We start from the raw sequence: 17,348 nt of genomic DNA, 5'->3' as shown, positions 1-17,348 counted from the left end.
GGAAATGTAATAAAAGTGTAATACGTGGAAATACGTGCACGGCGGATACCGGCAATGCGCGAGGAAACCATGCTTCTCGCTACAATAAACAGGTTACAATTCCGCAGCAAATGCTATCCGCGCTACCGCAAACGTTTTTCACCGTGCTACTAAAACGATACGCGTTGCACAATAACGCCGTTTGCAAGCTATAGACTCGTAATTATGTAATAAGATACTTATAACAGAATTGCTAATTACTTTGCGTCGTAATGATATAGGCGAAATTTAACAAACGCAAAATTACTCGACCTAATTAGCAAACCTATTTTTATCAATGGAATCAATCTGTAGTCGAGAAAGAAAGAAGTCCTACCGAGGACAATCGATTTTCCCGGCAAATTCAACGGCAGACAAGTCCGGCGCGATACCGCAAACGTGGGTAACCGGTGAACTTCCCTCCGAGTTGCGGGGTAGAGGCTGGTACCAGAAACGCTCCGGACAGCTGTGGAGAGGTGCTTGATTCATGGCCGCGGAGGCCTCCATCTCCGCCGCGTCGTTCTCTCTCTAGCACGCATACATAAATACGTCCTCTTTGTCCCACTCTTTCATCCCGCGCGACTTCCCGGCCTACGTGGCGAAGGCGTGCAGACCGTTCTCCGGGAGTACGGGTTGGTTTAGCGCCGTATCTGTAGATGGTTCGATACGAGCCGGAGGATGGTAGGAGAGCCGGCTGTACATTCTGCTGCGGTCAAGCCAGTCGTCCACTCATTTGCACCCCCTTGTTCTCTCTTCAGTCCAGCGCGCTCTCTTTCCTCTCTTTCTCGCTCTACCCTTCGCTCTGTCCCCCGGTCTCGCACCCCGCACTGTCGGATACGAGACGCGAGAAGCGTAGGCAGCGTTTCCGTTCTCCTTTTTCAACTGGCTGGCGCGACCGGTACGCCCGTGGTCGTATACCGGCTCTCTGATGATGTCGACGATGGCATGGCACCGCTGCTGCTGCTGCTGCTGCTGCTGCTGCTGCTGCCGCTGCCGCTGCTGCTGCCGCTGCTGCTGTTGAAGTGACATAACGAAGTGCCGCAATAAAATGGGTATTATATGGGACCTACTACGCGCCAATGCTGATGACAACGGCGACGCCGAGCTCAACACTGCTGGTGCAGCCGTAGACCGTACTGCGAATAGTACGTCTATTCGATTCCACAATTGCGTGTGGTTGTGCCGATGATAACGAACGATACTATTTCAGTTGTGATGTTTCGTTGACATTCAGAGTTAGGGCTGTCACAAGATGATCTTTGCAATTTACTAATGCAATTTAGCCCTTTCAATACACACAGTACTTGTTAGACATCCATACGATTAACGTGAATCGCGTCTTCAGTGTGGAATCAACAACGTTTCCCGATTCGCAGCGTTGTAGAAATTTGTCTGGATTTACATTCAGATGGTAGTATTTGCCTTCTTGATTAAGGGAGAATAAGAATGCGCAACTTGGCAAAATATATGCGGAACAACGGTTGCGGAACGTTACCGCTGCGCTCGCGCTCGATTCTCTCGTTCGTCATAAAGTTAGCGAGAGCTCGCCGTTGCGAAACTCGGGATTCCTTCGAGATCCTTACCCGTCTCTTTCGCCCTTTGTCTTAAACGGAAGTCCGCGCGAGACGTTTGTCCTTTTGGCAAATTCTCCACCATGATGGAAGAACGTTTCGCTGTCGGGAATTGTTACGAGGAAAACGAGCACTCCAATGCACTTTCCTCGAATACAAAAGCGCGCTCGTTACCCAGTTCTAAGATCGCGAAAGTGGGGGTTAATAGGATTTCGCGATGTGCTAGGCACTGCTCCGCTATTACCAAAATTGATCGCGATCGTCGTCAGCTTGAATCGCCTAGAAGCTTTATCGTTTCACCAGTCGTTAATGCACAAATGCTTCCAATTGTAACCCGTACAACGAACTTTTTCCATTTCGTTTCTCTACATGTACAAAGTACAAATCATTTTATTTACGAAGTTGAACGTCCAAGAGCATTCTAAAGGTAATATTCCCAATATTCATGTGCAACGGAAATGTACGCTCCGAGCTGTGAGTAACAATTCGCTTACGTAACGAAGCTCATCGTTGCGCATATTAATTGACGCGACGTCTATACGTCGTATCACGACTACCATAACTCGATGTTAATGTTGCAAGTTCTCCAACGAGAATATTCACGTTGAATAACACGCTCCAATTATTCCACATAGACAGTAGTTGAGTAAAAATAAAATCGTGGAAACATCGAACATTGCATATGTAATATCAATTTTGGGATACCAGGAATATTTCCGGTATGAAAACAATGGCCTAAAATTTCGCAAAACCAGTATAGTACCTCGTCGCTTGTAATCAATCAAGAAATGCAATTTCCTACCAAATTGTTAAATATCGATTTTGCCCAGCAAACTGCGATGAAGGCAAACGCAATTTTTTCTGTGTTTTAATAACCTATATGTATGCTAAAATAATATATATCTACTTAAAAATTATGTGTTCTTAAAACAGAATGAAACACATATGTCACGCAAAAATGGACACGCAAAAATAACCCAATATTGAATTACACGACGATGACTTGTGTGAGAGATGCTTTTTAGTGTACAGTGGTAACCGAGTTACGAGACGCACTGGAATAAAGTGCTTCGCGAAGTTAGTATAATACTAGTTATAGCAGGAATTGTCTCGGGGGGAGTATGTTACCGCGAAGTATGGCGGTGTAATGGGCGGCACGTGGGAAATGCCGGCGTACTATAGTATTAACATAAGTGCCGTAACGCCTAACATGCAGCAAAGAGAAATTCCAATGATTCTGCATCACCGTGGCGCCAAATGCAATAAACAGTTTACGAGAGGGACAGCTTACGTGTAACGGGAATTCTGTATGTGAACTGACTACCGCATAGATTTAATCGTCCGTTGCATATATTAAGGTTGACCCGACGTGCAGCTGTTTCTACTTGAAAGTGCCGGGACTGTTGGATTTCTCGCCGAGCATGAAAACGGTATTATCTTGATACACGTTATCCCGGCAAATCCTCAACCATTATTGAACATATATATTTATCTCCTTTCCAGCGCTTTGCTAAAGCGCACCGAATGATAAATCAACTATTTTCCTCTTCCACCATTCCGCTGCTCATTCTCAATATTGCATAGAGGCGAGTTGGTGCCAAACCACACGCGATGATGAGCGATTTATTCGCAAGTTAAATATTCGGCGCGGTCACATACTAATAAACTATTATATAGATTAAGTCGTTTTAGCATCTAGTGTGTTACCTTACGACTACTCCACTATTTTCATGATAATTCTGATCATTTATTAAGACATTTTATTTTCCATATATTAGATAAGATGTATATTTTGGAATAATGTGCGATGAAATTTATTCGAAAGCAGGATGATCGCGCGGCATCTCTTTAACATAATAGGTCTTCGAAGCATTGATTAAGTGTCGCTTTTAGCAGCGATGAAAATTCACTTGCCGTTGCGTCGTTGTCGTCGCCGTCGCCGTCGCCGTTGTCGTTCGCCGCTCTGGATTGTCGTGAAATCGCATCATCGAACCAGTAAGCGTGATGTACCAAGTAATTCAGTTACCACGCAGTTGTTCGCCGTGGTACGCGCGCTGCCTCCCTCACTCGCAGCCCCTTTTGCGTTGCGAGCTATGTTGCTCCCTTTCCGCTCGGTTCTCTTTAGCGCACTCCTAGCGACGCGTGTACTTGTCCATTATAGCTAAAAGCGTAGCACACTCGATTATCACGTCGTCGTGGGTGGCTTAAAACTGGGAACGTACAGACCTTTGACGGCGTTGGGATCCCGTCGGTGGTTTTAAGCGTGACTAAAATACCGCACGCCGCCCGCGCGAAAATGTCGAAACATTCCCGGAACGTCCGCATCAGTTAAATCGAAATAATCACTGGAAGCGAAGAAAACGGGAAAAGTACAGCAGAAGAATTATTGGTATTGATTTAGACTTTCGAGGTCGATGGCCGTGGGGGTGAACCCGAGCGCGCTGGGTAGATTGAGTTACGAAATTCGCGAGCAAAACGAGAAAGAGGTGGGAGATGTGAGTAAATATTGCAGGGATTTTTGCGCGAACATTTTTTTTAGCTCTTGCGGGCGGAAATTAAAAAAGTTCCAACGCGAAGAGTGGATAAAGCTGAACGTTCACGAATGAGCTAAGGTTCACGAGAATGTATAGGAATATTGCGACATTGGAGACATATTGTAGATTTTTATTAATATCGATCAAACATCGTCAAATTTCTGTTTAATCTAGTAGTTTAATAAACAGGTCACAATTGCGACGTTTTACTGTAGATAATAATGCTTGATAGAATGTTCTGTTTTTTCGTCTTATTCGACAAGACTACTTTTTATATAAAGGATACGGGTCTGAATCCCGTCCGTTCTCTAAATAAGATCAAAAAGACAGGAGATCTGCCCTTTGGAAACATTCCTTACACCCTCGGTTCATTAGTGAAAAAGCCAGTCTACCCCGATTTGAACGAAAGACAACCCTCAGTTAGGGACGCGGGATCGTATAACGACGTACTTCAAGATCCTAGCAACAAACTTTCTGTTTGCTTAAGTCACAGGACCTTATACTGACGCAATATTGTAGAGAGGGTTAAACGATATTAAATAAAAAAAAAGTAGATAAAGAAAATATCAATATGCTGATCAATAACGAGATATTTGTCTTTAATAAATTTCATAAAATTTTTCAATATTTGACCAAGTTTGGGAGTTTTTGCAGTTATGGTAATATTTAATTATTTTATTTTAACAATGAAAATTTTAAATACGGAACAGAATCATAATGCTATTTATTTTTATTTAAAGAAAAAATTACAATCTTACATAAATTGTTTAATAACGCGGAAGCGTCATATATACTTATATGGGTCAAAATAAGATTCAACTTGGTGAATTTTTTTATGTAAAAATAAAAAAAAGAGAAAAAAATTGTGTATTTGCTGTAAAGAGACTTTTCTTTATTCATCAATTTTTAAATTTTATTAAAAAGTAATATAAAATGGCATCGTAATTCAAGTTTTCCTAAGTCACCATTTTTTAAAAATGGCGACCACTATTGCTCTCACAGGACTCATTAAAAAGCAAAATGGCACAAACTTTATAAAGTTGAAACATAAATCTAGTGCTTTGTGCAACTGTTTTACCAAATATTGTATTTGAACAAAATGGCAGTTGATCAAAATCAATATTAATCAGCGGATTTTTAATATAAATTTTTACTGCGAGAAAAACAGTCTCGTAAAAAAATTTTATTCTAAGCACTAACTTTTAGTGTTTAGAAATATAAAATTACAAGTTGATCAGTCGAACAATCTTATCTCGAAGATATAGATCACACATTTTTGAAAATATGATTTAAAAAGCTATTTTATATAATTTTTTTTCATAAAATTCAAATGACAATGGAGAAAAGTTCAATCTTTTGTAATGAAATAAATATGATTTCTCTATCGTTTTCCCTCTATTTTTCTTCACAAAAAAATCACAAAGTTCAAACCTCTTCTAGGTGTATGTGCTTTTTAAAAATAGGTTTCGATGCAGACGTATTTAAAGATAGAACGTTTTATTTAACAGTACATATTTTATAGAGTTTTTCTTCTATAGTTTGGATTTATATTTCACCATGAACCACAAAGATTGTTCCTCTGAAAGCTATCTCGTCACGCTCGAGATGGCTTTTAGAAACTTCAAAGGATTTGAGCTATTGAACCGCCCATTCGCCGTCTTCTTTGCCACGATAAACGTACGCGATCGCCGTCGAAACTGTCGACGAACTACTGAGTATCTAACCGATTGTCCGCGTCTGGGTGAAACTGTCGGTGGAATGTCTTAGTCAACTATCGACTACTCGCGAATTCCGCAGAGGCTACCATGTCTGTTCGCAGATAGCGGTGGATAGCGGTGATCGGTGTTCCCGCCGTAGTTTCCACTGTAATCGTGGTTAACGAGCTAGAGCCACCTTTTCTTCTCCTTCGTTTCTTATAAAATAAAAAGCTCTCGAGCGAACTCGTTCGGAGGCATGCCAGCACAGCGATCGCAAGTGTGCGGCGTGCAAGCTGCTCTGGGCCGATGCCTCTGTGATTCCGTTAATGGGACCTGCGTGTTCTCAGAGAGCAAAGCTGATCATTTCCCGCCACCGACGGCTTTAAACGGTTAAATGTAACGATAGAAACAGCGACTCTGATAAGGAATTGAATGAAATGCCAATTTCATTCTCTAGTTACGTAGAATTTAATGCATAAAGATGCGTGGAAAATTTTACGCCGTATTACTGTGATGCATACTTGCGCGACGGTTTAGAAAAATCGCAAACGTGGCGTGCTAAACAAACTGGCGGCGGCCAGTTTGTTTGGCACGCCATTTAGGCGTGGACGGTGCAGGCCTGACCGTCTAGAATCTAGATTATAAATATTGATCCTGAGCGTCCTTCAGTTTCGAGTGCACTCGAGGACTCCCTCTTGTCCGGCATTTCTATATCGGGTTGAGTCGAGGGGGATTCTTCGTGGCGAAATTGAAATCGGAGAGGTTCCTCATATCCACTTCACTAGAAGAAGAATCAGAGTCGGGCAAATTAAAAACTTGGGCTATCTAGTTTCAACGAGTCATGTCCTTGTGCAAACATCAACATACATTCAATGAGGGTTGCATTCAATAACATGTACAGTGAAAGTGTAAAAGTAAGTGTAGAATTGAAAATAGTATTGGAAATATGAATCTAAAAGATGTGTTGAATTTTAACGACATTGTTTCTTTAATGTCATATACCTATGTACGCGTTATACCTTAAATATTAGCGCGAAAGTATTATCGCGAGCTTTTCCAGCTGAAAGACGCTCAATACAGAGAGAAAGTAAAGATGATGAAGGAAGGCCACCGTAGAAGTTGCTAATTCCAACAAGGTCGAAGAAGCCGGGCTTAGCCGAAGACCGCCGTCGGGTTTTAGGCTTCTCGTCCCCCCTGCTACGTCTTCGTGCCCTCTAAACCGGTTTAACCGAGCTCTCGTTAACTTCGTTACCGCTAATGCCTGTTGCAATGTGGCTAAGTGGCCATTGCTGCTCTGGGCGTTTTGCCTGAGGCCTCCGATCCTTTCCCAATTACTTTACTACCTTCAAAGTCGCGATTCCATTAATCAATTAACACGAGTTACAAATTTATCAGTAAGAACGTCCGTATTCGAAATAATTAAATAGCCTAACTTCAAAATGACTTTTCATAGTCTCTCAGAAGATCATAATTCTTAACGACTTATAATTACGGCTTCTTGCTAAGTATTCTTGGAGATATTATTTTTAATTAATTTTATGTGACAGAATTATACCTTTGTAATCAAACGGAATTACACCATTGTCTCATACCTTTGTTATTTATAGCAGTTGTGTAACGTAATGATGTGCGTCTTAATTATTCATGACGAGGTAATTTTCGTCAACTTTGCAGGTAATGTAAAGCGAAGTAAGTAAAGGGTCTTTAGAAATCGTTTTCCGATACGACGCAGATAGCGACACGTGTGCGTATACTTGAGCATAGCGTTCGTCGATAAGTCTTACGGGCCGTAAGCGACCAAAGGAATGTCCGGTTACGTGTACTCGAAATCGTTAAAGTAGACAGAGACAGCTGAGCTCGGTGGCTTTGAAGGCATCGCGCAAATTACAGATCTAAGGACGAGCGTCCTAGAAATGCCGCTTTGCGTAAAGCTGAACTGATTGAGTGAGGCGTTTTAGTATGCCATGAGTGCATCGCTTCTCGAAAGCACACTCAAGACCTGAGAAACCGAGAACGTTGAGTCGCGGGAATACCGGTGGGAAATTCTGAAGATGGTACTTCGATTTTCTCTTCATTTGATTCCCTTCACCGTTCTGTTATACGAGCAGATGCATTATAATTAAGAGTAAATTTACCGTCGTGCACTTTAATCTCTGCATTTTATCACTTTACGTTCCGCGCATATCGGAATTTAAAAAAAAAAGCATTGTGGCAACTCGAACCATTTACCGTAAGGTATTATCGAAAATTATCATTTATTTGTGCCCTTGCATTGTTGAGGTTCAGACGTTCGTGTACGTGAAACTTGTAATTTTATTATACCGCATTTTGTTCGCAATGATTACATTAGCTACTTTGTAGTGATCATCATCAGCTCCGTGAAACTTCTTAATTTAGTATCGTCTGTTTGGATTTCTCTTGCAAACTACTAAAAAAAAAAGCGCTCGGAGAACACAGTTATTGCGCGCGGTAACGTTATATACATACTCGCGTTCTCTCTCTCTGTAGGTGAGAAACTTTTGATTTACGACGCACTGCCCGACCAATACCGTGGCTACGGCGCTCTGCAGCGGCACAGTAGAAAAGTTTCCTGGAGACCAAGAACGCTCTATTAGTACCATTCGTTATTTTGTTTCCTCTCCCGTTCGTGCGCGAGCGGCCGTATAAGAAAAGCTTGCGAGAGGGAAGCTCCGCAGTTCTTGCGCCAGAGGAAGGAGGAGAATCCCTGGAAGGATATCCGCCGGCGGTTCCAAGAGACTCGGATAGTTTTTCGTCCCGGAAAACTGGTTATTGATACTGCAGCGCGAACTTCCCCGGAACTTTCCTGCTCGCCGCCGCGCCGCGCCGGAGTACTACTCGCCGTGCTCGAGAAGCGATAAAAACATATTTGCCCGTGCCCGATGTTAACAACCTCCGCCGCCGTTCCCGTTAACGTTTTGTCATTACGCTTACGTTACGCCGTAGCGGGAACCGCGTCCGAAAACTTGCTCGTCTCGATGTGCCTGCCGTGTACGCGATCGCGATTTATCAAGCCGTTCCCTTAATTGCCCGTACGCGCGCAGTACTTTACGGAGAATCTTGGCCAGTCGCCAACTATCGATTTGTCTCTTTCTCCTAGGCGGACGTCAGTATATATTTATAATCCAGTTAATCGCGCTGCTCTGTATTTTAAGACGTGTCTGTCGCGACCGTGCTCTGCTCTCTCGTTTCCTAGCTTTCAGTCTTCGTGAATTGCGGGAGCTTTTTCTTTCGTGAGAAACCTTGCAACTCTTGTAGAGAAGCGGAATTTTTCATTATATGTTTTGCTACAAAAATTTAGCACTCGGACAAAAGATTTGAACATATTGTACGTTCGAATGATTCGAATTTGAACAGTGATCGGTCTGTAATGTCAATTTGTTACGTCTAAAGTTTGGAGTAAAGAAGATTGGAAACGCAGGGCATTTGTTTCCAATCTTGCATTGGAAACAAAAGAGCAGTGTTCTACGAGTCTCTTCTCTTTTCTACATTAATATATGAAAAAAGTATACGCAGAAAAAAAATTAATATCAAATCAACAATCTTTGTTTCATATATAAGCAAGAATATAAAATCTTCTTGGAAGAATTTATAATCTTAAACAGACAAAATTTACTTACATGAAGAAAATTTTCCTCTTCACGTAAGCTAATTATGTCTGTTTAAGATTATGTATTCTTCCAAAAAGATTTTATATTCTTGTTTATATATGAAATAAAGATTGTTGATTTGTACTAAATTTTTTTCTGTGTAGGTTTGCACTAAATACAAGTAATAATTCGGATCTGAAGTGAGTTGAAACAGTACGAACAATTTGACGTTTGATCTCGAGATTCAAACTGTCTAAACTATTCTTTCACCTGATGTTTCCGAGCACTAAATTGTTACAATTACTCGATTAGAATATAGTGCAACATATCATGTTACTTTGCTTTTGTATTACTCGTCTACAATTTATATTTACATTTCTGTTGCAGTATCTAAGTGCTAATAGAATGGATACGTCAAGAAATCGGATTAGAAGAATGGTCGGCTTGCTCTGGTTCTCCTTCTTCTTCGCGGGGGTTCTGGCTGAGGGTACGTTGGAGAAACTACATGAAGGTGAGTGATCGCTTAATATATTTTTTACTTGAATTTTTGAATAAGTAATTTTTAAACAATTTCAATTGTATTTCGCGTCAAAGAAAAAAGGGGGGGGGGAGGATGTAAAGAATTACTTTACCGATTACTTCAACATCGCAAAGACTACTGCCTCTTCAATTGGGTATCGCGAGTATAATGAATAACGCCGTTATATCGCCACGGTCGTTTAATGCAACGATACTGACAGCACGGCGGTGCTGATGATAAATTTCAATTTAATGTATTGGATATTCCACCTTTGAGGGCTCGTTAGCGTAATAACCGGTTGAAAGGGCGTGACCGGTTTTTCGCAATTATATATTTTCCGACAGAGCGTACCGAGCTCCCTGATAAATGATTGGTATTTATCAGTGTTAATAGCTGAAAGTGAGATGAGAAAAATATAAATTAATTATAATGGGGAATTAAGCGAAATGATATTCAGAATTATGCAGCATTACGGTTGAACAATGATTCTGGGGATAATGAATATTTATAATTTCAACAGTGCAGTATATTGATCGATTTTGTATAAATCGTATGAAAATTAAGAATCTGTAGTATATAAGGATGTAGAATATCGCGAATAGTTGGAAAAACACAGAGGAAATACGTAACGCAGCGTGTGAGAAACGGCGGTCGTCTCGCTGCAACATTACAGTCAGCGGCAAGAATGCAAGAGAAATGAGCGCTCGTCTGTGAGTGATTCTGTGATGCGGTATCCTATCGATCGCCTGAATTTCCCCTGCTTCGCAACACGAGCGAGTACGGTTTGTAGAAACGAGAGATAAACGTCTATCTCACTACTGGTCCGAGAATGGGCAGACGTGCCGGCAAGCCGGATAGTGGACGATGAAGGCGGTATAGGCGAAAACGAGGAGAGATGGACGGACCGGGCGGCGGGAGGATGGGCGACAGAGAGAGGACAGACGGAAAAGGCGAAGAGAGAGAAAAACAATGAGACAAAGTGGATGAGAATGGGAGAGTGAAGCTGGTAGCGGAGCGTCCGTTAGAAAGCTACTTTAAGGCATATTCATAATGTATCTACCTGTCTGTGCGTTGCTCTCTTTCTCTTTCGCATCTGCATTCAGCCTCGTTATCCCGATTTCGCACCACCGCCGCGAGCGAAATGCGAGGAGAGTAACGTTGACGACCGCGAGGGCACCAGCATATGATTTAGCCATAAATTCGATCTGCATAACAAGACGTAGGCCCCTCATGAATAAAGTCATTCGTATTTCGATATTAATCACGCCTCGCAACACTATCAGGGGGCGAGGGGGGCGGTGAACAAGAGAAGCCGAGTGCGTTTCTGCTCTCGTTTTCCGTCTAGCAGAACGCACCACCGGAGCACGGCGCGCCGCGGCGTTTTAACAAGCTATCGGAAATTCCGATCTTTCAGATCGTTCGAATCCAATGCAATGCTTGAACATCTAATTGCATCTACCATACTTGCGGACGATAATAATAATGACTCACTCAAGCCGAATATATTAGATACAGTCGCGTTCGTATCTTCTGCATTTTCTTTAAGTTTTTTTCATCCTCTCTTTAACTTGCGTCAGAATTACGTGAGAAAACAATTCTTTTGAACATATTATTTTGCGTATCAGATTCTACGATTTTTTTTTCAGGGATAACGTAAAAAAATAATCTCCAGTTTTCAGAGATACCTAGCGTCTATATGCCGTAGCGATCGTGATTAGGAGTTTTCGATATAACCGAACGGAAGGATAAAATCGCGTTATAAGCGACCAATGTGCAAACTAAAGTGGTTTTACTAAGTTTTCTAGAGAGTTATCTATCGCGGTCGCAGTAGGTAGCATGGATAAAGTATCTACGCCTTCCGGCCGATAGATCCTCCCCCTCTTTTCCTCCTCCAACTTCTCCTGCTCTTGCTTCCTCTTTAGTTTTCTGTTCACGAACGTAGAAAGTTATCTCTCTTTCTCTCTATCTCTTCAATTCTCTTTCTGTCTCTCTATTTCTCTTTCTCTCTCTCTATTTACTGCAGACCCAGTAAGCCGCGTTGCAACTTCCAACTGAATAAGCATCACTTCCGTTTCCAACGATATCTTTGATGTAATATCCATCTTCATCGTTTTAGTACATCTGTCGTCTTTCTGTTGATCATTCCGTGTTTTTGGTATTATATACATATAAATATTTTTTTTTAATAACGATGCGCTTTTTCTCTTAATTCATTTAATTCATTTGCTAAGGCATATTTGACAAATTCTATGTGTATCATGAATTTAATACCATGAATTTCACTTCTGCGTCATTGTAACAATTTTTTTAACTGTTTAAAAGTTTGACAATTTTACTGATACAGTTTGAAAGGAATCTAAAGGAATCAGATTTAATTTAAAATATATTCTACAAAATTTCATGTTATTACAACTTGAGCTCTTAGATTAGCTTGGATTTTAATAAACCTCACCTCGGTAACCGTGTTACATTTTTTCACTTTAGTAATACCGAGTTAAGGAAGAGCATGGTCAAATTTTATCTGCACTGCGCAAGAACATAAGCCAGGGAAAAAATGAATATTTTAATTTGGAAAACCGATTTACTTTTTTCCAGGCTAGATAAATCGATATATTATATTACCAAGTTCGATCGTACACTGAGCCGTATTATATGATCGATTGCGTTATCAATTTAAAATTACGGCACAATCCAACCATTCAGTACGTTTTATCGTACAGAAGGTAAATATGCAACATGGCACAGATATTACTTGTGTGAGGATTGAAGAATGGCTACAATTATACGGGACAGCGCATGGAGAAACATCGCGATTCATCAAACGGCATTAATCTCTCTCCGCGTCGCGAGTGAGATAAGACCGCACTTTTTTGCTCGCGAATACACGCGGGAGACGCGCGTCCGGCCGAAGCTTTGTTTCTCTTTCGCACGTTACGCAGACTCACCGATGCCGCTTCCGGTTTCCGGCAGACTTCCGCCCTCGTAGCATCCGTGAAAAATTGCATTCATCCGTTGACAGCATAACATACCTTCTCCCGATGACGCGAGACGCCACGGAATCTCCCTGCAGAGGTTCTCCGTCCTTCGCAATTTCGTACAATCTCTGCCGATACAGTGCCAATCCCCTTTCTCTGTTTTTCCTTTATCGATCTCCCGTGTGCATATACTATATTTCCTGTGTTCGATTCTATCCCCATTATCGGTGTCGTCTTTTCGTTTACTCTTTACTCTCTCTCTCTCTCTCTCTCTCTCGTGTACTGCGCGTCGCTTTGCTCTTTTTACTCGCCAGGGCTGTTTCCCCCTTCGGGCTAGATCACATCCATCATCCGAGGCAACCAAATCTCGGCATTTGTTGAGGTCTTCATCCTCCGACTCCATGGCCACAGTGGCTCCTTTCAACATCGATGAAGGGATCGTTGGTGGCAGGTCCGACACAACGCCGTTTCATCATGTACATTCTCACGTGTCGGCACTCAATTTCATGTTATTTGTGATAGTCCGCATTATATTTGCCTGCCCTCAAACGTTAGCTTTTGAAAATACACTTGTACATAAAAAGATCGTAAATGCGAAGTGTATAAGAAAATCTAATCTACTCGTGAAATCGGTATAACAATGAAATATTACATTGCATGATCGAACAAATGCCATATAAATGTGGCACGGTCACCAAGGTGAGGTTTTATTAAAATCCAGCTAATCTAAGAACCTGAGTCGTAATAACATGAAAGTTTGTAAAATATATATTGCAACAGATACATTGCATTACTGACGTAAGAATAGATTCAAGATATGGAATTTTTATGTATGAGTTTAATACGCAGACTGTTATAATTTTCCGGCTGGTGTAACGAGAATAAATTCGTTATCGGGATTCTCATTAGAGATAGCTGGAGCATCCCAGCGATTTGATCATGCGATTTTCTCTTTCTGTTGTATACCGGTGATTGGAAATCGCTCTTGTCGTTAAGCCAAATCGCGTTTCTAGATTGTCTCGTTACCTCGAGCTATTCTGGACACCTCGGTCCAGGGACTCGATAAGGTAGAGTCCGGGGCCAGAGGATCGAACTAAAGCTCGTGTTGTGAAAGTCCGGGGTCCAATTATCAGCCTCTGTGGGATTCAAAGCAGCTTGTACCTTTATTATGTTCGCCAATCGTCTATGGTATACCATTAACGATGGCATGATTTACGTATCTACTTTGTATGCGTTTTCGATTACTGTTCGATATACGTATATTTATTGGAGATTAAATATGATCGGACATACACTCGGAATTATGACCTGGCGATGAGAACCTTAACCCTCTTTATAAATTATGAAAGAGACGTTAGTCGTCGTCGTATCATTACGTATGTAAGTATATTGATCCTAAGAGGTCAACAAACGAGGACACGTTTAATCTTTTGCAATTATGTAAAGATAATTCCGAAATATTGCATGATTAATGAGAGGTAGATTTATCGACCGTTTTATTGGACGCATAGCAAGTTCCTCGTTTACGTCAGGATGTATGTCAGTTATAATTTCTGGATTATTAATCGAAAATAGATTAGCGATGACTTAAACTTTTATTTATATATTTGTATATATGTATAACCGTATAATGAAGAGACGAAAAAAAAAAAATCGGTACACGAGTAATTAAAAAGTTATCAACGATCTTTCAACGATTATTATATAAAGTCAATTATGCGAGCCAACGACGTAGTCTACGTCATGTGCCATAGTTTCCTACGCGATACGATACAACGAGTCATTGGCATAGTGAAAAAAACTTGGCGTGAGGGAGAGGAACGCGAAGAAAGATTTCGGGCGAACTTTACCGCGCTTGAATGTCCCGGCATGATGACGGGGCCCGCGCGCGCGATGCAGGCCAGTGAGACCGAGAAGAATAACGGACGGCGGGCGAGGGGAACGGGCGAAAAGTTCGGAAATGCGTTGAAGCGACGCCAGGATTGGCGCGGAACAAAGAAGACACGAAATGGCGGAGCGTGGCACGTTTATCTTGCACTTCTTGCAGTCCTCACTACTCGCATACCCTCCTCCCGTGTCCCTCTGCGACCTCACTCCCTCTCCTCCTTCCAGAGCCACCGTTTGTTCTTTTGATTCTTTCCAGTCACTTCACCGCCATTGCCATTGCCCTGCCCGGCGTTGGTTTCCAAAGTAACCCTCGGGATCCTTGTGGAAAAGTTTGGTTATTTAATTTCCTACCGCAGGGTCCGACAGCTCTCGCCTTCCTTCTTTCACTTTTTTATATCTTTCAGAGCTTCTCGCTCTCGTTATTCTCTCCGCATCCCTCTCGCTTCACCGTCACTCGTGCCACGAAGCTGTCCACTTCTCTTTCGCGAGGAACGATCGTTCTTTTCAAGCTTTATATATTGTTCGTTGCGGGATAACTTTATTTCGAGTGAAAAGATTTGTCGCGTGTGATCTTTACGAGCAGTACACGTATACCCTGCATCTGGTTCTAAAAATATCTTTCGTATCTATAATTCTTCTCTTATCTCAATATCCCGGTTTCCTTGCCAACCTTTCAATGATTGCACAGAAGATTACTTCTTTCACGGAACGACGGAAATAAGAAACCCATTTAAAAAAATTTCCCATGCAGATTGGAGAGCGTTAATATTCACTCATTTCCCAATCTCTTCAATCAACTGGCACCATCTTTTCCTACCCATCGATCTGCTGGCTGTTTTTATTCAGCCCTGCGACTGTTTCGACCTCTCGAGTACACCACTGAATCGTCACGTTACCCAAACGAATCTTTTTCGAGTAAGGGTTCGCTGGCACAAGCATTCCCGGATATTCGCCAGCATACTATATAACATTATTCTCGTTCGCGACAGCAACTGCGATTCTGTCATGTATACGTGCACGCGTGACGCACGCGTGTGGATATAGAAGCGCCGGCGTATAATTCAGTTTTACTCTGAAACGACTCATTTATATGCGTTCGTTTGATTGAATCTCTCCCGCATAGCCCTCTCGTTTTCCCGCACTTCCTCTCTCTCTCTCTCTCTCTCTCTCTCTTTCCCTCTTGTTCGCACCCTCCCGACCGAATCTCCCCCGATAGTCGCCTCTTTTCGCTACGCGCCGGCCTCTTCTCTCCCTTCACCCTCGTCAACGCCAACGCGGTTAGCTGTTTCAATTTCCCCTCGCCGCACAAAACTGAAAGGCGTACCTGTCGTCTGTTCTGTTCTCGCGCGATTCCTCTCGTTTCGTCCGCCGCGCTTGTTTTCTTCCTTCTACAGATTGGTTATCCTTATCACTGGCACGCTCGTGCCATTCCGTACGAACGCATTATCCTCCATACATGACGTGTATCATTATTACGTGGACATACGTGGCATTGTTATCGACCATAATCACGCCAACTGCAATCGAGCTCGTGGTTGAGTAATCCTATATGCATTTGAGAACTGTACGATAAACCGCGTATCGAGGAAATGGTGAAATTAAACGGTAATTGAAATATGAAATGGAATAATGTATACTTATAAAGCAGGAATATCGTTGTCGGAAACAACAGAGGGATATTTTGAAAAAAAGTCAGCTTCAGTTCGGGATTGGCAGCAGGTTTTCGCGTTGCCGCATTTTTTTTCGGTTAACGCTTCTGTCCGATTCGAGGTGGAAACGCGTGAAACACGGGCGATTATACGGGAGAAAACTCGATGGAAGCTGGGTTCCGCCGATGGAGGGACACGGAATGGATCTCCCCCCGTCTCGTCGTATTTTAGGGTGTGCGCGTAATGCAATTATACCTTCGCCCTCCGGCTTCGGATTCATGAATATCAACGCTCGTTTGATTTGTATAATGTCGAGTTATTGTTCCGGAATCGAAACATCGGAAAGGGACCGCATTATTCCAGCTCGAGTACCAACGAGATTCAGCAAGTGAAGGTATTCGGAGCAAAATTATCTTCCGGTCATCGCGTATAATCTCATGCGCGTTTCTGTGTATAATTAGAAGAGTACGCTTCACGTATGATAATATTAATTTAATAACTCGCTAAAAATGAAACTGGCGGCTCTCTTCAAAAACAATCGAATACTTGATAGATAATTTATCGCCGTTTATATTCGCTCCACTTTAATCAAGCATCTCGACCTGGACGATTAACCGGCCCGCAGACACGATTAACGGCAATCGTCCCGAGCGTGTATACGATGGAACCACTGGGAATTAATAACGCCACTAGTATGATATCGAATGCGCCTGCTGGTCCGCGGCTTTTGGTAACCGTTCTCAACGCCGCGGTCTAAATGCCAATAGGAGCGATATTACTGCGCACAGTGTGCGGTTGAACGCGCGTCCGGCCACAACCATTTTATTTTATTTCTACTCTTCTACATCGTTAAAAATTCGACGTATTGAAAATAAACTAGGTGGTAAAC

The 17,348-nt window shown here is 42.2% G+C and overlaps 1 protein-coding gene across 2 annotated transcripts in view; it reads left to right on the top strand.

Annotated features, from left to right (window-relative positions):
• Positions 1 to 17,348, top strand: part of LOC105200743 (semaphorin-2A) — a 340,397-nt gene that overhangs the window by 167,583 nt on the left and 155,466 nt on the right. For both annotated transcript variants that reach the window (XM_026130207.2, XM_039446261.1), the window contains exon 2: positions 9,816 to 9,939. In XM_026130207.2, the coding sequence (XP_025985992.1) occupies positions 9,816 to 9,939 (124 nt within the window). The remainder of the gene's footprint in view (positions 1 to 9,815; positions 9,940 to 17,348) is intronic.

The sequence above is a fragment of the Solenopsis invicta genome, chromosome 2, assembly GCF_016802725.1.
Source record: "Solenopsis invicta isolate M01_SB chromosome 2, UNIL_Sinv_3.0, whole genome shotgun sequence".
Classification (NCBI taxonomy): Eukaryota; Metazoa; Arthropoda; class Insecta; order Hymenoptera; family Formicidae; genus Solenopsis; species Solenopsis invicta.
Note: the sequence above shows the minus strand (reverse complement) of the source record. Positions and strands in the feature narration are given on the sequence as shown.